This window comes from Pseudophryne corroboree, chromosome 5, assembly GCF_028390025.1.
Source record: "Pseudophryne corroboree isolate aPseCor3 chromosome 5, aPseCor3.hap2, whole genome shotgun sequence".
Lineage (NCBI taxonomy): Eukaryota > Metazoa > Chordata > Amphibia > Anura > Myobatrachidae > Pseudophryne > Pseudophryne corroboree.
This window is the reverse complement of record NC_086448.1, coordinates 838,954,889-838,979,448: the sequence shown is the minus strand read 5'-3', so window position 1 is coordinate 838,979,448 and position 24,560 is coordinate 838,954,889. Positions and strand designations below refer to the sequence as shown.

Here is a 24,560-nt window from a genome sequence, read left to right as displayed (position 1 = left end):
TCATATTACACTTCCAGCATTTATATACTAACTCAAACCGGTACTCCATCATCATATTACACTCCCAGCATTTATATACTAACTCACACCGGTACTCCATCATCATATTACACTTCCCGCATTTATATACTAACTCACACCGCTACTCAATCATCATATTACACTTCCCGCATTTATATACTATCTCACACCGCTACTCAATCATCATATTACACTTCCCGCATTTATATACTAACTCACACCGTTACTCCACCATCATATTACACTTCCCGCATTTATATACTAGCTCACACCGTTACTCCACCATCATATTACACTTCCCGCATTTATATACTAACTCACACCGGTACTCCATCATCATATTACACTTCCCGCATTTATATACTAACTCACACCGGTACTCCATCATCATATTACACTTCCCGCATTTATATAATAACTCACACCGGTACTCCATCATCATATTACACTTCCCGCATTTATATACTAACTCACACCGGTACTCCATCATCATATTACACTTCCAGCATTTATATACTAACTCACACCGGTACTCCATCATCATATTACACTTCCAGCATTTATATACTAACTCACACCAGTACTCCATCATCATATTACACTTCAAGCATTTATATACTAACTCACACTGGTACTCCATCATCATATTACACTTCCAGCATTTATATACTAACACACACCGGTACTCCATCATCATATTACACTTGCAGCATATATATACTAAGTCACACCGGTACTCCATACACATCATCATATTACACTTTCAGCATTTATATACTAACTCACACCTGCACTCCATAATCATATTACACTTCCCGCATTTATATACTAATTCACACCGGTACTCCATACACATCATCATATTACACTTCCAGCATTTATATACTAACTCACACCGGTACTCCATCATCATATTACACTTCCAGCATTTATATACTAAATCAGACCGGTACTCCATCATCATATTACACTTCCAGCATTTATATACTAACTTACACCGGTACTCCATCATCATATTACACTTCCAGCATTTATATACTAACTCACACCGGTACTCCATCATCATATTACACTTCCAGCATTTATATACTAACTCAAACCGGTACTCCATCATCATATTACACTTCCAGCATTTATATACTAACTCACACCGGTACTCCATCATCATATTACACTTCCAGCATTTATATACTAACTCAAACCGGTACTCCATCATCATATTACACTCCCAGCATTTATATACTAACTCACACCGGTACTCCATCATCATATTACACTTCCCGCATTTATATACTAACTCACACCGCTACTCAATCATCATATTACACTTCCCGCATTTATATACTATCTCACACCGCTACTCAATCATCATATTACACTTCCCGCATTTATATACTAACTCACACCGTTACTCCACCATCATATTACACTTCCCGCATTTATATACTAGCTCACACCGTTACTCCACCATCATATTACACTTCCCGCATTTATATACTAACTCACACCGGTACTCCATCATCATATTACACTTCCCGCATTTATATACTAACTCACACTGGTACTCCATCATCATATTACACTTCCCGCATTTATATAATAACTCACACCGGTACTCCATCATCATATTACACTTCCCGCATTTATATACTAACTCACACCGGTACTCCATCATCATATTACACTTCCAGCATTTATATACTAACTCACACCGGTACTCCATCATCATATTACACTTCCAGCATTTATATACTAACTCACACCAGTACTCCATCATCATATTACACTTCAAGCATTTATATACTAACTCACACTGGTACTCCATCATCATATTACACTTCCAGCATTTATATACTAACACACACCGGTACTCCATCATCATATTACACTTGCAGCATATATATACTAAGTCACACCGGTACTAAATACACATCATCATATTACACTTTCAGCATTTATATACTAACTCACACCTGCACTCCATAATCATATTACACTTCCCGCATTTATATACTAATTCACACCGGTACTCCATACACATCATCATATTACACTTCCAGCATTTATATACTAAATCAGACCGGTACTCCATCATCATATTACACTTCCAGCATTTATATACTAACTTACACCGGTACTCCATCATCATATTACACTTCCAGCATTTATATACTAACTCACACCGGTATTCCATACACATCATCATATTACACTTCCAGCATTTATATACTAACTCACACCGGTACTCCATCATCATATTACACCTCCAGCATTTATATACTAACTCACACCGGTACTCCATCATCATATTACACTTCCAGCATTTATATACTAACTCACACCGGTACTCCATCATCATATTACGCTTCCAGCATTTATATACTAACTCACACCGGTACTCCATCATCATATTACACCTCCAGCATTTATATACTAACTGACACCGGTACTCCATACACATCATATTACACTATGTAACTCCTACGATTCCTCCATATACCTCATTATGTTACACTATTGGTATATACTGTATATACTGCCCATCTTACACTCCCAGCACCGTAAGTGAAAGTCTCAGGCTTCTGGTGTATATGGTATAAGTAATCAGTAGCTGCGCCGGTCTACCCACCGACTGGGGTCTGCACCTTCTCCATCCACCGTCCGCGCACTTATTGGCCCACGTGTGATAGAGTGTGAAATTAGTAACGTGCCAGGATTTCTGCGATTTCATGCGGCACTGTAAACAAATTGCCACTTGCTAAATTGCCGAAATGTGCGACACTTTGTAAATGTCCCACTCTGTCACATCTGGGCCTTTCTGTGCCATGTACAGGAGCGTCACACAGTCTGCGCTGCCGAGATTTCTGCCACCGCACAAATAACGATGACGATGATGATAGTAATGACTCTGGAAGGTTGTAGAAGAGGAAGGTTCATCTAAAGACTTCCAAGGTGCCACCTTGCACTCTGAACTTCTACCTTCTTATGGAGTAGCCCATGTCTGCTAAGAGGCAGTTATTGGCCAAGTAAATAAGGCTGCATGAGCGGCACATTACTGCGTACGATATAAGCGCCATTATCGGCTCTTACTGGTCACTTTCTGCCGCGGTGTTGGTGAGGATCTGCCACCATTCCTGTCCAATCTGGTTTCCACACTGCCCAACCTGAAGCCAGATCAGGGACATATTCTCCCCGGACACATCAGTAACCTGCGGGATACACACAGAGATGGCGGCAGCTCTTAGTACATACACCAGTATTTCCTTTATATAATGACGCACTGAATAGTGATAAAGAACCAACCAATCAGCTCCTAGCTGTCATGTATCAAACACAGGACCTGGTGCAGAGATGGATGCAGATTTGCTGATCCGAGATCTGCGTCCATCTCCTCGCATGCTGCGGGGCCGCAATTTCACGATGCGTCCACAATTTAATTGCAGACTCATTGAATTGCGGTTGACCCCGGGCAGCGCAGCCTGGGCGCACTGTCAGGCAGTCTGCTGCCATTTATTTTAATCGGAGCGGTTGTGTGTGACGTTACGCAGCTGCCCAGAAAACACTGCCGGCACGCACCCGATTGGCCCGCCATGCCCCCCAATGCTGTGTTGCCGCCCCGCGAAGGCCCACCGCTGTCAATCGCAGTGCAGCTGCATCCTTCCGGGATGCGGCCGCAATGCTTGAGGCTGCGTAGGCGCAATGCAGCTGTGCAGCGGATCCCTGTGCTGGATCCCTGTGCTGGATAACTGTGCTGGATAACTGTGCTGGACACCTGTGCTGGACACCTGTGCTGGATCCCTGTGCTGGATAACTGTGCTGGATAACTGTGCTGGATCCCTGTGCTGGATAACTGTGCTGGATCCCTGTGCTGGATAACTGTGCTGGATCCCTGTGCTGGATAACTGTGCTGGATCCCTGTGCTGGATAACTGTGCTGGATCCCTGTGCTGGATAACTGTGCTGGATCCCTGTGCTGGATACCTGTGCTGGATACCTGTGCTGGATAACTGTGCTGGATCCCTGTGCTGGATGCCTGTGCTGGATCCCTGTGCTGGATAACTGTGCTGGATCCTTGTGCAGCGGATACCTGTGCAGTGGATACCTGTGCTGGATAACTGTGCTGGATCCCTGTGCTGGTTCCCTATGCTGGATGACTGTGCTGGATCCCTGTGCAGCGGATCCCTGTGCTGGATTCCTGTGCTGTATACCTGTGCTGGATCCCTGTGCTGGATAACTGAGCTGGATCCCTGTGCTGGACACCTGTGCAGCGGATCCCTGTGCTGGATCCCTGTGCTGGATAACTGTGCTGGATCCCTGTGCTGGACACCTGTGCTGGACACCTGTGCTTGATCCCTGTGCTGGATGCCTGTGCTGGATAACTGTGCTGGATCCCTGTGCAGCGGATACCTGTGCTGGATCCCTGTGCTGGATCCCTGTGCTGGATACCTGTGCAGCGGATACCTGTGCTGGATCCCTGTGCAGCGGATCCCTGTGCTGGATCCCTGTGCTGGATAACTGTGCTGGATACCTGTGCAGCGGATCCCTGTGCTGGATACCTGTGCTGGACACCTGTGCTGGATCCCTGTCCTGTGCTGGACACCTGTGCTGGATCCCTGTCCTGTGCTGGATCCCTGTGATGGATAACTGTGCTGGATCCCTGTGCTGGATAACTGTGCTGGATCCCTGTGCTGGATCACTGTGCTGGATCCCTGTGCAGCGGATACCTGTGCTGGACACCTGTGCTGGATCCCTGTCCTGTGCTGGGCACCTGTGCTGGATCCCTGTCCTGTGCTGGATCCCTGTGATGGATAACTGTGCTGGATCCCTGTGCTGGATAACTGTGCTGGATCCCTGTGCTGGATACATGTGCAACGGATACCTGTGCTGGATACATGTGCAGCGGACCCCTGTGCTGGATCTTTGTGCTGGATACCTGTGCAGCGGATACCTGTGCTGGATCCCTGTCCTGTGCTGGACACCTGTGCTGGATCCCTGTGCTGGATCCCTGTGCTGGATCCCTATCCTGGATACCTGTGATTGCACATGCTTCTACTCTTTGCTACATTGCTTTTGTTTAGTGTCTCCTGAAGAAGGCCCTATGTGAGCCGAAAAGCGCTTGAGAGAAATACGCCTCCTCCTACTATATGTAATATATATAACATAGCTATATACTGTGTAATACAGACATATATAACATAGCTATATACCGGTACTTTGTAATACAGACATGTAATATATATAACATAGCTATATACTTTGTAATACAGACATGTATAATATAGAAAATAAGAATTTACTTACCGATAATTCTATTTCTCATAGTCCGTAGTGGATGCTGGGGACTCCGAAAGGACCATGGGGAACAGCGGCTCCGCAGAAGACTGGGCACAAAAGTAAAAGCTTTAGGACTACCTGGTGTGCACTGACTCCTCCCCCTATGACCCTCCTCCAAGCCTCAGTTAGGATACTGTGCCCGGACGAGCGTACACAATAAGGAAGGATTTTGAATCCCGGGTAAGACTCATACCAGCCACACCAATCACACCGTACAACTTGTGATCTGAACCCAGTTAACAGCATGATAACAGAGGAGCCTCTGAAAAGATGGCTCACAACAATAATAACCCGATTTTTGTAACAATAACTATGTACAAGTATTGCAGACAATCCGCACTTGGGATGGGCGCCCAGCATCCACTACGGACTATGAGAAATAGAATTATCGGTAAGTAAATTCTTATTTTCTCTGACGTCCTAGTGGATGCTGGGGACTCCGAAAGGACCATGGGGATTATACCAAAGCTCCCAAACGGGCGGGAGAGTGCGGATGACTCTGCAGCACCGAATGAGAGAACTCCAGGTCCTCCTCAGCCAGGGTATCAAATTTGTAGAATTTAGCAAACGTGTTTGCCCCTGACCAAGTAGCTGCTCGGCAAAGTTGTAAAGCCGAGACCCCTCGGGCAGCCGCCCAAGATGAGCCCACTTTCCGTGTGGAATGGGCTTTTACAGATTTTGGCTGTGGCAGGCCTGCCACAGAATGTGCAAGCTGAATTGTACTACAAATCCAACGAGCAATAGTCTGCTTAGAAGCAGGAGCACCCAGCTTGTTGGGTGCATACAGGATAAACAGCGAGTCAGATTTTCTGACTCCAGCCGTCCTGGAAACATATATTTTCAGAGCCCTGACTACGTCCAGCAACTTGGAATCCTCCAAGTCCCTAGTAGCCGCAGGTACCACAATAGGCTGGTTTAAGTGAAACGCTGAAACCACCTTAGGGAGAAATTGAGGACGAGTCCTCAATTCTGCCCTGTCCGTATGAAAAATTAGGTAAGGGCTTTTATAGGATAAAGCCGCCAATTCTGAGACACGCCTGGCTGAAGCCAGGGCTAACAGCATTACCACTTTCCATGTGAGATATTTTAAGTCCACAGTGGTGAGTGGTTCAAACCAATGTGATTTTAGGAACCCCAAAACTACATTGAGATCCCAAGGTGCCACTGGAGGCACAAAAGGAGGCTGTATATGCAGTACCCCCTTGACAAACGTCTGAACTTCAGGAACTGAAGCTAGTTCTTTTTGGAAGAATATCGACAGGGCCGAAATTTGAACCTTAATGGACCCTAATTTTAGGCCCATAGACAGTCCTGTTTGCAGGAAATGCAGGAAACGACCCAGTTGAAATTCCTCTGTAGGGGCCTTCCTGGCCTCACACCACGCAACATATTTACGCCAAATACGGTGATAATGATGCACAGTTACATCCTTCCTGGCTTTGATCAGGGTAGGGATGACTTCATCCGGAATGCCTTTTTCCTTCAGGATCCGGCGTTCAACCGCCATGCCGTCAAACGCAGCCGCGGTAAGTCTTGGAACAGACAGGGTCCCTGCTGGAGCAGGTCCTTTCTTAGAGGTAGAGGCCACGGGTCTTCCGTGAGCATCTCTTGAAGTTCCGGGTACCAAGTCCTTCTTGGCCAATCCGGAGCCACGAGTATAGTCCTTACTCCTCTCCTTCTTATGATTCTCAGTACCTTGGGTATGAGAGGCAGAGGAGGGAACACATACACTGACTGGTACACCCACGGTGTTACCAGAGCGTCCACAGCTATTGCCTCAGGGTCCCTTGACCTGGCGCAATATCTGTCCAGTTTTTTGTTGAGGCAGGACGCCATCATGTCCACCTTTGGTTTTTCCCAACGGTTCACAATCATGTGGAAGACTTCTGGGTGAAGTCCCCACTCTCCCGGGTGGAGGTCGTGTCTGCTGAGGAAGTCTGCTTCCCAGTTGTCCACTCCCGGAATGAACACTGCTGACAGTGCTATCACATGATTTTCCGCCCAGCGAAGAATCCTTGCAACTTCCGTCATTGCCCTCCTGCTTCTTGTGCCGCCCTGTCTGTTTACGTGGGCGACTGCCGTGATGTTGTCCGACTGGATCAACACCGGCTGACCCTGAAGCAGAGCCTTGACTGACTTAGGGCATTGTAAATGGCCCTTAGTTCCAGGATATTTATGTGAAGTGACGTTTCCATGCTTGACCACAAGCCCCGGAAATTTCTTCCCTGTGTGACTGCTCCCCAGCCTCTCAGGCTGGCATCCGTGGTCACCAGGACCCAGTCCTGAATGCCGAATCTGCGGCCCTCTAGAAGATGAGCACTCTGTAACCACCACAGGAGAGACACCCTTGTCCTTAGAGACAGGGTTATCCGCTGATGCATTTGAAGATGCGATCCGGACCATTTGTCCAGCAGATCCCACTGAAAAGTTCTTGCGTGGAATCTGCCGAATGGAATCGCTTCGTAAGAAGCCACCATTTTTCCCAGGACCCTTGTGCATTGATGCACTGACACTTGGCCTGGTTTTAGGAGGTTCCTGACTAGGTCGGATAACTCCCTGGCTTTCTCCTCCGGGAGAAACACCTTTTTCTGGACTGTGTCCAGAATCATCCCTAGGAACAGCAGACGTGTCGTCGGAATCAGCTGCGATTTTGGAATATTTAGAATCCACCCGTGCTGTCGTAGTACTACTTGAGATAGTGCTACTCCGACCTCTAACTGTTCTCTGGACCTTGCCCTTATCAGGAGATCGTCCAAGTAAGGGATAATTAAGACGCCTTTTCTTCGAAGAAGAATCATCATTTCGGCCATTACCTTGGTAAAGACCCGGGGTGCCGTGGACAATCCAAACGGCAGCGTCTGAAACTGATAGTGACAGTTCTGTACCACAAACCTGAGGTACCCTTGGTGAGAAGGGCAAATTGGGACATGGAGGTAAGCATCCTTGATGTCCAGAGACACCATATAGTCCCCTTCTTCCAGGTTCGCTATCACTGCTCTGAGTGACTCCATCTTGAATTTGAACCTTTGTATGTAAGTGTTCAAGGATTTCAGATTTAAAATAGGTCTCACCGAGCCGTCCGGCTTCGGTACCACAAACAGCGTGGAATAATACCCCTTTCCCTGTTGTAGGAGGGGTACCTTGATTATCACCTGCTGGGAATACAGCTTGTGAATGGCTTCCAATACCGCCTCCCTGTCGGAGGGAGACGTTGGTAAAGCAGACTTCAGGAACCGGCGAGGGGGAGACGTCTCGAATTCCAATTTGTACCCCTGAGATACTACCTGCAGGATCCAGGGGTCCACTTGCGAGTGAGCCCACTGCGCGCTGAAATTCTTGAGACGGGCCCCCACCGTGCCTGAGTCCGCTTGTAAGGCCCCAGCGTCATGCTGAGGACTTGGCAGAAGCGGGGGAGGGCTTCTGTTCCTGGGAAGAGGCTGCCTGCTGCAGTCTTTTTCCCCTTCCTCTGCCCCGGGGCAGATATGAGTGGCCTTTTGCCCGCTTGCCCTTATGGGGACGAAAGGACTGAGCCTGAAAAGACGGTGTCTTTTTCTGCTGAGAGGTGACCTGGGGTAAAAAGGTGGATTTCCCAGCCGTTGCCGTGGCCACCAGGTCCGATAGACCGACCCCAAATAACTCCTCCCCTTTATACGGCAATACTTCCATATGCCGTTTGGAATCCGCATCACCTGACCACTGTCGCGTCCATAACCCTCTTCTGGCAGAAATGGACAGCGCACTTACTCTTGATGCCAGAGTGCAAATATCCCTCTGTGCATCTCGCATATATAGAAATGCATCCTTTAAATGCTCTATAGTCAATAATATACTGTCCCTGTCCAGGGTATCAATATTTTCAGTCAGGGAATCCGACCAAGCCACCCCAGCACTGCACATCCAGGCTGAGGCGATTGCTGGTCGCAGTATAATACCAGTATGTGTGTATATACTTTTTTGGATATTTTCCAGCTTCCTATCAGCTGGTTCCTTGAGGGCGGCCGTATCAGGAGACGGTAACGCCACTTGTTTTGATAAGCGTGTGAGCGCCTTATCTACCCTAGGGGGTGTTTCCCAACGCGCCCTAACCTCTGGCGGGAAAGGGTATAATGCCAATAATTTTTTAGAAATTAGCAGTTTTTTATCGGGGGAAACCCACGCTTCATCACACACCTCATTTAATTCATCTGATTCAGGAAAAACTACGGGTAGTTTTTTCACACCCCACATAATACCCTTTTTTGTGGTACTTGTAGTATCAGAAATGTTCAAAACCTCCTTCATTGCCGTGATCATGTAACGTGTGGCCCTACTGGAAAATACGATTGTTTCCTCACCGTCGACACTGGAGTCAGTGTCCGTGTCTGGGTCTGTGTCGACCATCTGAGGTAACGGGCGCTTTAGAGCCCCTGACGGTGTTTGAGACGCCTGTACAGGTAATAACTGATTTGCCGGCTGTCTCATGTCGTCAACAGTCTTTTGTAAAGTGCTGACACTATCACGTAATTCCTTCCATAAGACCATCCAGTCAGGTGTCGACTCCCTAGGGGGTGACATCACTATTACAGGCAATTGCTCCGCCTCCATACCATTTTCCTCCTCATACATGTCGACACAACGTACCGACACACAGCACACACACAGGGAATGCTCTGATAGAGGACAGGACCCCACTAGCCCTTTGGGGAGACAGAGGGAGAGTTTGCCAGCACACACCAGAGCGCTATATATATACAGGGATAACCTTATATAAGTGTTTTTCCCTTATATAGCTGCTGTATAGATTTATCTGCCAAATTAGTGCCCCCCCCCTCTCTTGTTTTACCCTGTTTCTGTAGTGCAGGACTGCAGGGGAGAGTCAGGGAGCTTCCCTCCAACGGAGCTGTGAGGAAAAATGGCGCCAGTGTGCTGAGGAGATAGGCTCCGCCCCCTTCTCGGCGGCCTTTCTCCCGCTTTTTTAAGGAAAAATTGGCAGGGGTTAAATGCATCCATATAGTCCAGGAGCTATATGTGATGTATTTTTTGCCATATAAGGTGTTTTTATTGCGTCTCAGGGCGCCCCCCCCCAGCGCCCTACACCCTCAGTGACCGGAGTGTGAAGTGTGCTGAGAGCAATGGCGCACAGCTGCGGTGCTGTGCGCTACCTTATTGAAGACAGGACGTCTTCTGCCGCCGATTTTCCGGACCTCTTCAGTCTTCTGGCTCTGTAAGGGGGCCGGCGGCGCGGTTCTGGGACCCATCCATGGCTGGGCCTGTGATCGTCCCTCTGGAGCTAATGTCCAGTAGCCTAAGAAGCCCAATCCACTCTGCACGCAGGTGAGTTCGCTTCTTCTCCCCTTAGTCCCTCGGTGCAGTGAACCTGTTGCCAGCAGGATTCACTGAAAATAAAAAACCTATACTTAAACTTTTTTACTAAGCAGCTCAGGAGAGCCACCTAGTGAGCACCCTTCTCGTTCGGGCACAAAAATCTAACTGAGGCTTGGAGGAGGGTCATAGGGGGAGGAGCCAGTGCACACCAGGTAGTCCTAAAGCTTTTACTTTTGTGCCCAGTCTCCTGCGGAGCCGCTGTTCCCCATGGTCCTTTCGGAGTCCCCAGCATCCACTAGGACGTCAGAGAAATATACTGTGTAATACAGACATGTATAATATAGATATATACTGTGTAATACAGACATATATAACATATCTATACACTGTGTAATACAGACATGTATATTATAGCTATATATTGTGTAATACAGACATGTATAATATATCTATACACTGTGTAATACTGACATGTATAATATAGCTATATACTGTGTAATACAGACATATATAATATATCTATACACTATGTAATACCGACATGTATAATATAGCTATATACTGTGTAATACAGACATATATAATATATCTATACACTGTGTAATACAGACATGTATAATATATATACTGTGTAATACAGACATGTATAACATAGCTATATACTGTGTAATACAGACATGTATAATATAGATATATACTGTGTAATACAGACATATTTAATATATCTATACACTGTGTAATACAGACGTGTATAATATAGCTATATACTGTGTAATACAGACATATATAATATATCTATACACTGTGTAATACAAACGTGTATAATATAGCTATATACTGTGTAATACAGACATATATAATCTATCTATACACTGTGTAATACAGACATGTATAATATATATACTGTGTAATACAGACATGTATAACATAGCTATATACTGTGTAATACAGACATGTATAATATAGATATATACTGTGTAATACAGACATATATAACATAGCTATATACTGTGTAATAGACATATATAACATAGCTATATACTGTGTAATACAGACATATATAACATAGCTATATACTGTGTAATACAGACATGTATAACATAGCTATATACTGTGAAATACAGACATATATAACATAGCTATATACTGTGTAATACAGACATGTAGAATATATATACTGTGTAATACAGACATATATAACATAGCTACTGTGTAATACAGACATATATAACATAGCTATATACTGTGTAATACAGACATGTATAATATAGATATATACTGTGTAATACAGACATATATAACATAGCTATATACTGTGTAATACAGACATATATAACATAGCTATATACTGTGTAATACAGACATGTATAATATATATACTGTGTAATACAGACATGTATAACATAGCTATATACCGTGTAATACAGACATGTATAATATAGCTATATACCGTGTAATACAGACATGTATAATATAGATATATACTGTGTAATACAGATATATATAACATAGCTATATACTGTGTAATACAGACATGTATAATATAGCAATATACTGTGTAATACAGACATGTATAATATAGCTATATACTGTGTAATACAGACATGTATAATATATATACTGTGTAATACAGACATGTATAATATATATACTGTGTAATACAGACATGTATAACATAGCTATATACCGTGTAATACAGACATGTTGTCACAACTGAGGGCCTGAGCTGACGGGAGGCAGCCTCAGTTGTAGGGGCTGAGATGTACCGGAACCTGGGAGGTTGTATCAGACCCCTGGACATGTAAGTAACATGAATAATAACTGCCCGAAGGCGTGACCACGACAACTTGGATAAAAGTCAATGATGTTTATTATGACAACTCCGCATCACAGCAGCAATAAAAGAAAACGTAAAAGTCAGCAAAGAATAAATACAGTTCCTGAGTACTACAGCATGGCAGGAGCCACAGGGCACTGGTAGTGTGAGATAGTTCTTATGATCTTCTAGATGGAAAGTCCTTACCAGGCCCGGCTGTAGCAATGGAGATAACCCAGGATTGTACCAGCTGGTGTTCCAGGAAGAGCTGGGTTGCTGAAGGTAAAACAGCTGCTGTGGATACTGGCTGGAACCAGACTGTTGTTAGCACGGAGTGGATACTGGCTGGAACCAGTTAAATAATAAATGAACTTTGGGAGCGATGAAATGTGAACTGAAATGTAGAACTTGAGAGCGGAGAAATAATAATTCCGGTGGAGAGTGGTAAAGTGTAGAAAGGACACCGGCCCTTTAAGGGAAGCTGTACTCTGCTGGAAGCTGAGGCTGGAAGCAGGTAGTGTTGTAGCTGGAAACAGATGAATCCACAATGGATTGGAGAGTCAGGCTACACCGCAGGTGGAATGCTGGTGCGGGTCTCTATGGTGGAAGTCTTGAGACAGGAGCTGGAACCTGGAAGACAATCATAGAAGAGAGACAAACAGGAACTAGGTTTGACAACCAAAGCACTGACGTCTTCCTTGCTCAGGTACAGCTTACTTATACCTGCAGCAAGGAAGGGGTTGGCTAGGCAATTATGCAAATCAACAACACAGACAGCAGATTGGTGGAAATGATCAGATGACAGAATCCAAGATGGCTGCGCCCATGCAGACACTTGGAGGGAAGTTTGGTTTGTAATCCATGTGGTCTGGGAAACAGTAATGGCGGCGCCGGCCACCGGAGACAGGAGACGCCAGGCTGATAGATGCACATTTAACCACGCGGGCACAGCGGAGGCCGCGGCTGATGAAAAGACCACTCTGTATGTGGAAACTCAGGAACAGCGGAATCCGGTCCTGGAACGCTGAGCCCGCCTTAGGAGGCATCTGAAGGGTAAGTAATGGCGTCCAGATACCCGGATCGTGACAGCACCCCCCCCTTTAGGAGTGACCCCAGGACACTTCTTAGGCTTTAAAGGAAACTTTGCGTGGAAATTTCGGACCAAGGCAGGAGCATGGACGTCAGAGGCATTGGTCCAAGAGCGTTCTTCAGGACCATAGCCCTTCCAGTCAATGAGATACTGAAGTTGACCGTAACGGTGACGTGAGTCCAGGATCTTGGCCACTTCATACTCAACGCCTCGTTGAGTTTGGACTTTCGGAGTTGGTGGAAGTGAGGAATGAAACCGATTCAAGATTAGCGGTTTCAACAGGGAAACATGGAATGTTCTGGGTATTTTTAAGAAGGGAGGTAACTGGAGTCTGTAAGCAACAGGATTGATGACTTGATCAATTTTGAAAGGACCGATGTAGCGAGGTGCAAACTTCATACTGGGAACTCTTAACCTCAAATTCTTCGTGGATAACCATACCCGATCACCCACCTTGAGAGCAGGAACTGCTCGACGCTTCTTATCCGCAAACTTCTTGTACCTGAACGATGCCTTGAGCAGAGCTGATCGTACGCTCTTCCAGATATTGGCAAACTGATGCAAGGTGATATCCACTGCGGGAACAGAAGTTGCTGGAAGCGGTTGGAACTCAGGGACTTTAGGGTGGAATCCAAAGTTGGTGAAGAATGGTGTTGAAGAAGATGAAGAATGATACTGGTTGTTATGACAGAACTCGGCCCAGGGAAGTAATTGAACCCAGTCATCTTGAGAGGAGGACACATAGATGCGGAGGAAGGCCTCCAAGTCCTGATTCACCCTCTCAGTTTGACCATTGGTCTGAGGATGGTAAGCCGTGGAAAACTTTAACTTGACTTGGAGGACTTGACATAAACTTCGCCAGAATTTGGCTGTGAATTGAACTCCTCGATCTGAGATAATTTCTTCTGGAAGACCGTGGAGTCGGAAGATCTCTTGTATGAATACTTGAGCCAACTTGGAAGCTGACGGAAGACCGGTGAGAGGAATGAAGTGTGCCATCTTGGTGAACCGGTCAACTACCACCCAGATGGTATTGAACTTGTTGCACATGGGCAAATCTGTAATAAAATCCATCGACAAATGGGTCCATGGTCGACGGGGAACAGATAGTGGAACCAGTTGCCCCGCAGGCGACTGGCGGGATACTTTATGTTGAGCACACTTTGGGCAAGATGCAATAAACTCCAAAACGTCCTTTTTCAGAGTTGGCCACCAATAGGACCTAGAGATAAACTCCAGGGTTTTTTGGATACCTGTATGTCCGGCAAAACGGGAAGCATGGGCCCAATGCATGAGCTTCTTCCTTAGTGTCGGCTTCACAAAACTTTTCCCTGATGGGGGCGTAGAGTCCATCCCTACCGTGGAGAATGCCAACGGATTTATAATAGGATGCTTGTCTGAAGACTCTGACTCATTTTCTTGCTCCCATGAGCGGGAAAGGGCATCGGCCTTGCGATTCTGAGAGCCCGGACAGAACTGGAGTTTAAAGTCGAACCTGGAAAAGAAAAGTGCCCATCTGGCCTGACGAGGGTTGAGACATTGTGCGCCTTTTAGATATAGAAGGTTCTTGTGGTCTGTAAGGATGGTGATTGAATGAGAAGCTCCCTCCAACAGATATCTCCACTCCTCTAGAGCGAGCTTGATGGCTAGCAACTCCTGGTCGCCAATGGCATAGTTGCGCTCCGCTGGGGAGAACTTCCGTGAGAAGAAACTGCAAGGATGTAAATGACCATCTTTAGCCCTCTGAGATAACACCGCTCCTACTCCAACGGAGGAGGCATCCACCTCTAAGATGAAAGGAGAGTCGATGTCAGGCTGTTTCAGGACAGGTGCAGAGATGAACCTCTGTTTTAAAAGATGAAAAGCTTGCATGGCTTCTTCAGACCACTTGGACGGGTTAGCACCCTTCTTGGTGAAAGCAGTAATAGGCGCCACAATGGTGGAAAAGTCTCGTATAAACTTTCGGTAATAATTGGCGAACCCTAAGAACCTCTGGACCCCTTTGAGGGTTAAGGGTACCGGCCAATTCTGGATTGCTTGTAGTTTCTCAGGATCCATCTCTAGTCCGGAACCGGACACAATGTACCCTAGAAACGGAATGGACTTGACTTCAAAGACGCATTTCTCTAATTTGCAGTAGAGATGATTGACACGGAGACGGGACAGAACCTCCTTTACCCAGAAACGATGTTCCTCTAAATCGTTGGCAAAAATGAGGATATCATCTAGATAGACCACGACATGACGGTATAGAATGTCTCTGAAGATCTCATTGACGAAATGCTGGAAGACAGCTGGAGCATTGCTCAATCCGAAGGGCATGACGAGGTACTCATAATGTCCGTCACGGGTGTTAAATGCGGTCTTCCACTCGTCACCCTCACGGATCCGGATGAGATTGTATGCACCTCTCAGGTCCAGCTTTGTAAAGATGGTAGCTCCGCTAACTCTGTCAAAGAGCTCAGTAATCAGGGGTAAAGGATAGCGGTTCTTGATGGTAATGTCGTTCAAACCTCTGTAGTCGATGCACGGCCGCAGACCACCATCTTTCTTCTTTACAAAAAAGAAGCCTGCGCCGGCTGGAGAAGAAGAAGGTCGAATGAACCCCTTTGCTAGGTTCTCTTTAATGTATTCCTCCATAGAATGTGTCTCGGGGAGAGACAACGGATAAGTTCGGCCTCGAGGTGGAACCTTCCCTGGAACGAGATCAATCGGGCAGTCCCATTCTCTATGAGGAGGAAGGATATCAGCAGAAGCTTTACTGAACACATCCGTGAAATCTTGATATGGAGGAGGTGGAACATCAGACGACCTGGGGGAGGAAGAACAGACAGGCAACACTTTAAACAAACATGTCTTAGTACAGGAGGAACCCCATGCCAGGATTTGCGTAGTCGTCAAATCAATTGTAGGATTGTGAAGACGGAGCCATGGAAGGCCCAGGACCACAGGATGTGTGGCTCTTGGAATCACTAAAAATGAAATAAGTTCGGAATGAAGAACTCCCACTCTCAGACGAACTGGTAGAGTCCTTAGAGAAATAACTGTATCAAAAATTTTACTGCCATCCACAGCAGTTAAGGAAAGGGACGAAGGAAGTCTCTCGGTGGGTAGGGACCACCGTTTAACATAGGCTTCAGTAATAAAGTTCCCAGCTGCTCCGGAATCCAGGAGGGCAATGACGTTCTGATAACGTTGAGCAACTTGAAGCGAGACTGGGAGGTTACAATCTTGAGGAGATGGAGAGGAGATCATTACTCCTAGCCGGCCCTCTCCTTGGCGAGCTAGGATTTGGAGTTTCCCGGACGTTTGGGACAGGCATTAATGGTGTGAGACGGAGCTGCACAATACAGACAGAGAAACTCGGAGAGACGTCTTCGGCGCTCAGCAGGAGTTAAACGGGAACGGCCAATTTGCATGGGTTCATCTGTAGTTGGTGACAGTTGGCGAGGAGGAGGAGTAGAAGATTTTGGAGCAGATGATCTTCCACGCTCAGTTGCTCTCTCTCTGAAACGCAAGTCAACTTTCGTACAAAGTGAGATTAGCTCATCTAACTTGGAGGGTAAGTCTCTGGTAGCTAACTCATCTTTAATACGCTCGGATAAACCATGCCAGAATGCAGCATACAGGGCCTCGTCGTTCCATGCCAGTTCGGATGCCAGGATCTGGAACTGTATAAGATATTGTCCTACAGTACGTGATTCCTGGCGTAAACGGAGAATCTCAGACGAAGCTGAAGTTACCCGGCCTGGCTCGTCGAAGATGCGCCTGAATGTTGACACAAATGCAGTGTAAGAAGATAGCAGGGTGTCGGACCTCTCCCATAACGGTGATGCCCAATCAAGGGCTGAGCCACTGAGAAGAGAAATAATGTAGGCAATTTTTGTACGGTCACTGGGAAAATTGCCAGGTTGTAGCTCAAACTGAATCTCACACTGGTTGAGAAATCCCCTGCAGAATCTTGGAGATCCGTCAAATTTTGCTGGCGTTGGAAGATGAAGACGTGGAGCAGAAATGGGTAAGGTGGGTGGGGTTATAGCTGGAGTCACTGTGGTTGACGCACCAGACGCGCCTGATCCACGGAGAGTTGTCTGAATCCCATCCAGCCGAGTAGAGAGATCCTGGAGACAGCGGATGATGTGGCCCTGTGCAGCCTCCTGATGTTCTAGTCGGGCTGCCAGTTCTTGCATCGGCCTGGCCGCTTGATCCTGGTCTCCGGCTGGATTCATTAGGTCAGTGCTTACTGTCACAACTGAGGGCCTGAGCTGACGGGAGGCAGCCTCAGTTGTAGGGGCTGAGATGTACCGGAACCTGGGAGGTTGTATCAGACCCCTGGACATGTAAGTAACATGAATAATAACTGCCCGAAGGCGTGACCACGACAACTTAGATAAAAGTCAATGATGTTTATTATGACAACTCCGCATCACAGCAGCAATAAAAGAAAACGTAAAAGTCAGCAAAGAATAAATACAGTTCCTGAGTACTACAGCATGGCAGGAGCCACAGGGCACTGGTAGTGTGAGATAGTTCTTATGATCTTCTAGATGGAAAGTCCTTACCAGGCCCGGCTGTAGCAATGGAGATAACCCAGGATTATACCAGCTGGTGTTCCAGGAAGAGCTGGGTTGCTGAAGGTAAAACAGCTGCTGTGGATACTGGCTGGAACCAGACTGTTGTTAGCACGGAGTGGATACTGGCTGGAACCAGTTAAATAATAAATGAACTTTGGGAGCGATGAAATGTGAACTGAAATGTAGAACTTGAGAGCGGAGAAATAATAATTCCGGTGGAGAGTGGTAAAGTGTAGAAAGGACACCGGCCCTTTAAGGGAAGCTGTACTCTGCTGGAAGCTGAGGCTGGAAGCAGGTAGTGTTGTAGCTGGAAACAGATGAATCCACAATGGATTGGAGAGTCAGGCTACACCGCAGGTGGAATGCTGGTGCGGGTCTCTATGGTGGAAGTCTTGAGACAGGAGCTGGAACCTGGAAGACAATCATAGAAGAGAGACAAACAGGAACTAGGTTTGACAACCAAAGCACTGACGTCTTCCTTGCTCAGGTACAGCTTACTTATACCTGCAGCAAGGAAGGGGTTGGCTAGGCAATTATGCAAATCAACAACACAGACAGCAGATTGGTGGAAATGATCAGATGACAGAATCCAAGATGGCTGCGCCCATGCAGACACTTGGAGGGAAGTTTGGTTTGTAATCCATGTGGTCTGGGAAACAGTAATGGCGGCGCCGGCCACCGGAGACAGGAGACGCCAGGCTGATAGATGCACATTTAACCACGCGGGCACAGCGGAGGCCGCGGCTGATGAAAAGACCACTCTGTATGTGGAAACTCAGGAACAGCGGAATCCGGTCCTGGAACGCTGAGCCCGCCTTAGGAGGCATCTGAAGGGTAAGTAATGGCGTCCAGATACCCGGATCGTGACACATGTATAATATAGCTATATACCGTGTAATACAGACATGTATAATATAGATATACACTGTGTAATACAGATATATATAACATAGCTATATACTGTGTAATACAGACATGTATAATATAGCAATATACTGTGTAATACAGACATGTATAATATAGCTATATACTGTGTAATACAGACATGTATAATATATATACTGTGTAATACAGACATATATAACATAGCTATATACTGTGTAATACAGGCATATATAACATAGCTATATACTGTGTAATACAGACATGTATAATATATATACTGTGTAATACAGACATATATAACATAGCTATATACTGTGTAATACAGACATATATAACATAGCTATATACTGTGTAATACAGACATATATAACATAGCTATATACTGTGTAATACAGACATGTATAATATATATACTGTGTAATACAGACATGTATAACATAGCTATATACCGTGTAATACAGACATGTATAATATAGCTATATACCGTGTAATACAGACATGTATAATATAGATATATACTGTGTAATACAGACATGTATAATATAGATATATACTGTGTAATACAGACATATATAACATAGCTATATACTGTGTAATACAGACATGTATAATATAGCTATATACTGTGTAATACAGACATATATAACATAGCTATATACTGTGTAATACAGACATGTATAATACAGCTATATACTGTGTAATACAGACATAATAAGAATTTACTTACCGATAATTCTATTTCTCGTAGTCCGTAGTGGATGCTGGGAACTCCGTAAGGACCATGGGGAATAGCGGCTCCGCAGGAGACTGGGCACAAAAGTAAAGCTTTAGGACTACCTGGTGTGCACTGGCTCCTCCCCCTATGACCCTCCTCCAAGCCTCAGTTAGGATACTGTGCCCGGACGAGCGTACACAATAAGGAAGGATTTTGAATCCCGGGTAAGACTCATACCAGCCACACCAATCACACCGTACAACCTGTGATCTGAACCCAGTTAACAGCATGATAACAGCGGAGCCTCTGAAAAGATGGCTCACAACAACAAAAACCCGATTTTTGTAACAGCAACTATGTACAAGTATTGCAGACAATCCGCACTTGGGATGGGCGCCCAACATCCACTACGGACTACGAGAAATAGAATTATCGGTAAGTAAATTCTTATTTTCTCTGACGTCCTAAGTGGATGCTGGGAACTCCATAAGGACCATGGGGATTATACCAAAGCTCCCAAACGGGCGGGAGAGTGCGGATGACTCTGCAGCACCGAATGAGAGAACTCCAGGTCCTCCTCAGCCAGGGTATCAAATTTGTAGAATTTAGCAAACGTGTTTGCCCCTGACCAAGTAGCTGCTCGGCAAAGTTGTAAAGCCGAGACCCCTCGGGCAGCCGCCCAAGATGAGCCCACCTTCCTTGTGGAATGGGCTTTTACAGATTTAGGCTGTGGCAGGCCTGCCACAGAATGTGCAAGCTGAATTGTACTACAAATCCAACAAGCAATAGTCTGCTTAGAAGCAGGAGCACCCAGCTTGTTGGGTGCATACAGGATAAACAGCGAGTCAGATTTTCTGACTCCAGCCGTCCTGGAAACATATATTTTCAGGGCCCTGACTACATCCAGCAACTTGGAGTCCTCCAAGTCCCTAGTAGCCGCAGGTACCACAATAGGCTGGTTCAGGTGAAACGCTGAAACAACCTTAGGGAGAAATTGAGGACGAGTCCTCAATTCTGCCCTGTCCGTATGAAAAATTAGGTAAGGGCTTTTATAGGATAAAGCCGCCAATTCTGACACACGCCTGGCCGAAGCCAGGGCCAACAGCATTACCACTTTCCATGTGAGATATTTTAAGTCCACAGTGGTGAGTGGTTCAAACCAATGTGATTTTAGGAACCCCAAAACTACATTGAGATCCCAAGGTGCCACTGGAGGCACAAAAGGAGGCTGTATATGCAGTACCCCCTTGACAAACGTCTGAACTTCAGGAACTGAAGCCAGTTCTTTCTGGAAGAAAATCGACAGGGCCGAAATTTGAACCTTAATGGACCCTAATTTTAGGCCCATAGACAGTCCTGTTTGCAGGAAATGCAGGAAACGACCCAGTTGAAATTCCTCTGTAGGGGCCTTCCTGGCCTCGCACCACGCAACACATTTACGCCAAATACGGTGATAATGTTGTGCGGTTACATCCTTCCTGGCTTTGATCAGGGTAGGGATGACTTCATCCGGAATGCCTTTTTCCTTCAGGATCCGGCGTTCAACCGCCATGCCGTCAAACGCAGTCGCGGTAAGTCTTGGAACAGACAGGGTCCCTGCTGGAGCAGGTTCCTTCTTAGAGGTAGAGGCCACGGGTCCTCTGTGAGCATCTCTTGAAGTTCCGGGTACCAAGTCCTTCTTGGCCAATCCGGAGCCACGAGTATAGTTCTTACTCCTCTCCGTCTTATAATTCTCAGTACCTTGGGTATGAGAGGCAGAGGAGGGAACACATACACTGACTGGTACACCCACGGTGTTACCAGAGCGTCCACAGCTATTGCCTGAGGGTCCCTTGACCTGGCGCAATACCTGTCTAGTTTTTTGTTGAGGCGGGACGCCATCATGTCCACCTTTGGTTTTTCCCAACGGTTCACAATCATGTGGAAGACTTCTGGATGAAGTTCCCACTCTCCCGGGTGGAGGTCGTGCCTGCTGAGGAAGTCTGCTTCCCAGTTGTCCACTCCCGGAATGAACACTGCTGACAGTGCTATCACATGATTTTCCGCCCAGCGAAGAATCCTTGCAGCTTCTGCCATTGCCCTCCTGCTTCTTGTGCCGCCCTGTCTGTTTACGTGGGCGACTGCCGTGATGTTGTCTGACTGGATCAGCACCGGCTGACTTGAAGCAGAGGTCTTGCTAGGCTTAGAGCATTGTAGATGGCCCTTAGCCACAGGAGAGACACCCTTGTCTTTGGTGACAAGATTATCCGCTGATGCATCTGAAGATGCGACCCGGACCATTTGTCTAGCAGATCCCACTGGAAGGTTCTTGCGTGGAATCTGCCGAATGGGATTGCTTCGTAGGAAGCCACCATTTTTCCCAGGACCCTTGTGCATTGATGCACTGAGACTTGGCCTGGTTTTAGGAGATTTCTGACTAGCTCGGATAACTCCCTGGCTTTCTCCTCCGGGAGAAAAACCTTTTTCTGGACTGTGTCCAGGATCATCCCTAGGAATAGAAGGCGTGTCGTCGGGATCAGCTGCGATTTTGGAATATTGAGAATCCAACCGTGCTGCCGCAACACTATCTGAGATAGTGCTAACCCGACTTCCAACCGTTCCCTGGATCTTGCCCTTATCAGGAGATCGTCCAAGTAAGGGATAACTAAAACTCCCTTCCTTCGAAGGAGTATCATCATTTCGGCCATTACCTTGGTAAAGACCCGGGGTGCCGTGGACAAGCCAAACGGCAGCGTCTGAAACTGATAGTGACAATTCTGTACCACAAACCTGAGGTACCCTTGGTGAGAAGGGTAAATTGGGACATGTAGGTAAGCATCTTTGATGTCCAGAGACACCATATAATCCCCTTCTTCCAGGTTTGCAATCACTGCTCTGAGTGACTCCATCTTGAATTTGAACCTCTGTATGTAAGTGTTCAAGGATTTTAGATTTAAAATTGGTCTCACCGAGCCGTCCGGCTTCGGTACCACAAACAGTGTGGAATAATACCCCTTTCCCTGTTGCAGGAGGGGTACCTTGATTATCACCTGCTGGGAATACAGCTTGTGAATGGCTTGCAATACTGCCTCCCTGTCTGAGGGAGACGTCGGTAAAGCAGACTTTAGGAAACGGCGAGGGGGAGACGTCTCGAATTCCAATTTGTACCCCTGAGATACCACCTGAAGGATCCAGGGGTCCACTTGCGAGTGGGCCCACTGCGCGCTGAACTTCTTGAGACGGGCCCCCACCGTGCCCGAGTCCGCTTGTAAAGCCCCAGCGTCATGCTGAGGACTTTGCGGAGGCGGGAGAGGGCTTCTGTTCCTGGGAACTGGCTGTGTGCTGCAGCCTTTTTCCTCTCCCTCTGCCACGGGGCAGAAATGAGGAGCCTTTTGCCCGCTTGCCCTTATGGGGCCGAAAGGACTGCGCCTGATAATACGGCGTCTTCTTATGTTGAGAGGCTACCTGGGGTAAAAATGTGGATTTTCCAGCAGTTGCTGTGGCTACCAGGTCTGATAGACCTACCCCAAATAACTCCTCCCCCTTATAAGGCAATACTTCCATGTGCCTTTTGGAATCCGCATCACCTGACCACTGCTGCGTCCATAACCCTCTTCTTGCAGAAATGGACAGCGCGCTAACTCTTGATGCCAGTCGGCAAATATCCCTCTGCGCATCACGCATATATAAAAATGCATCTTTTAAATGCTCTATAGTCAGTAATATACTGTCCCTATCTAGGGTATCAATATTTTCAGTCAGGGAATCCGACCACGCCACCCCAGCACTGCACATCCAGGCTGAGGCGATTGCCGGTCGCAGTATAACACCCGTGTGAGTGTATATACATTTTAGGATATTCTCCTGCTTTCTGTCGGCAGGTTCCTTTAGGGCGGCCGTATCAGGAGAGGGTAGTGCCACCTGTTTAGACAAGCGTGTGAGCGCTTTATCCACCCTAGGGGGTGTTTCCCAACGTGCCCTATTCTCTGGCGGGAAAGGGTATGATGCCAATAACCTTTTAGGAATTATCAGTTTTTTATCGGGGGAAACCCACGCCTCATCACACACTTCATTTAATTCCTCGGATACAGGAAAAACTACAGGCAGTTTTTTCTCACCAAACATAATACCCTTTTTAGTGGTACTTGTATTATCAGAAATATGCAAAACATTTTTCATTGCCTCAATCATGTAACGTGTGGCCCTACTGGAAGTTACATTTGTCTCATCATCGTCGACACTGGAGTCAGTTTCCATGTCTGTGTCTGCCATCTGAGGTAACGGGCGTTTTAGAGCCCCTGATGGCGTTTGAGACCCCTGGACAGGCACAAGCTGAGTAGCCGGCTGTCTCATATCGTCAATTGTCTTTCGTAAAGAGCTGACATTGTCACGCAATTCCTTCCATAAGCTCATCCACTCAGGTGTCGACTCCCTAGGGGGTGACAACTCTATTATAGGCAATTGCTCCGCCTCCATCTCATTTTCCTCCTCAAACATGTCGACACAATCGTACCGACACACCGCACACACACAGGGAATGCTCTGATAGAGGACAGGACCCCACTAGCCCTTTGGGGAGACAGAGGGAGAGTATGCCAGCACACACCAGAGCGCTATATATAGACAGGAATACCACTATATAACGTGCTTTTCCCTTTATAGCTGCTGTTATTATCAAAACTGCGCCAAATTAGTGCCCCCCCTCTCTATTTTACCCTTTCTGTAGTGCAGGACTGCAGGGGAGAGTCAGGGAGACGTCCTTCCAGCGGAGCTGTGATGGAAAATGGCGCCCGTGTGCTGAGGAGATAGGCTCCGCCCCCTTCTCGGCGGCCTTTTCTCCCGC

The 24,560-nt window shown here is 46.6% G+C and overlaps 1 protein-coding gene across 2 annotated transcripts in view; it reads right to left on the bottom strand.

The window, feature by feature from the left end:
- LOC134928654 (tubulin delta chain-like) overlaps nt 1-24,560 on the bottom strand; it is a 150,983-nt gene that overhangs the window by 123,379 nt on the left and 3,044 nt on the right. For both annotated transcript variants that reach the window (XM_063924607.1, XM_063924608.1), the window contains exon 2: nt 3,112-3,230. In XM_063924607.1, coding sequence (XP_063780677.1) covers nt 3,112-3,230 — 119 coding nt within the window. The remainder of the gene's footprint in view (nt 1-3,111; nt 3,231-24,560) is intronic.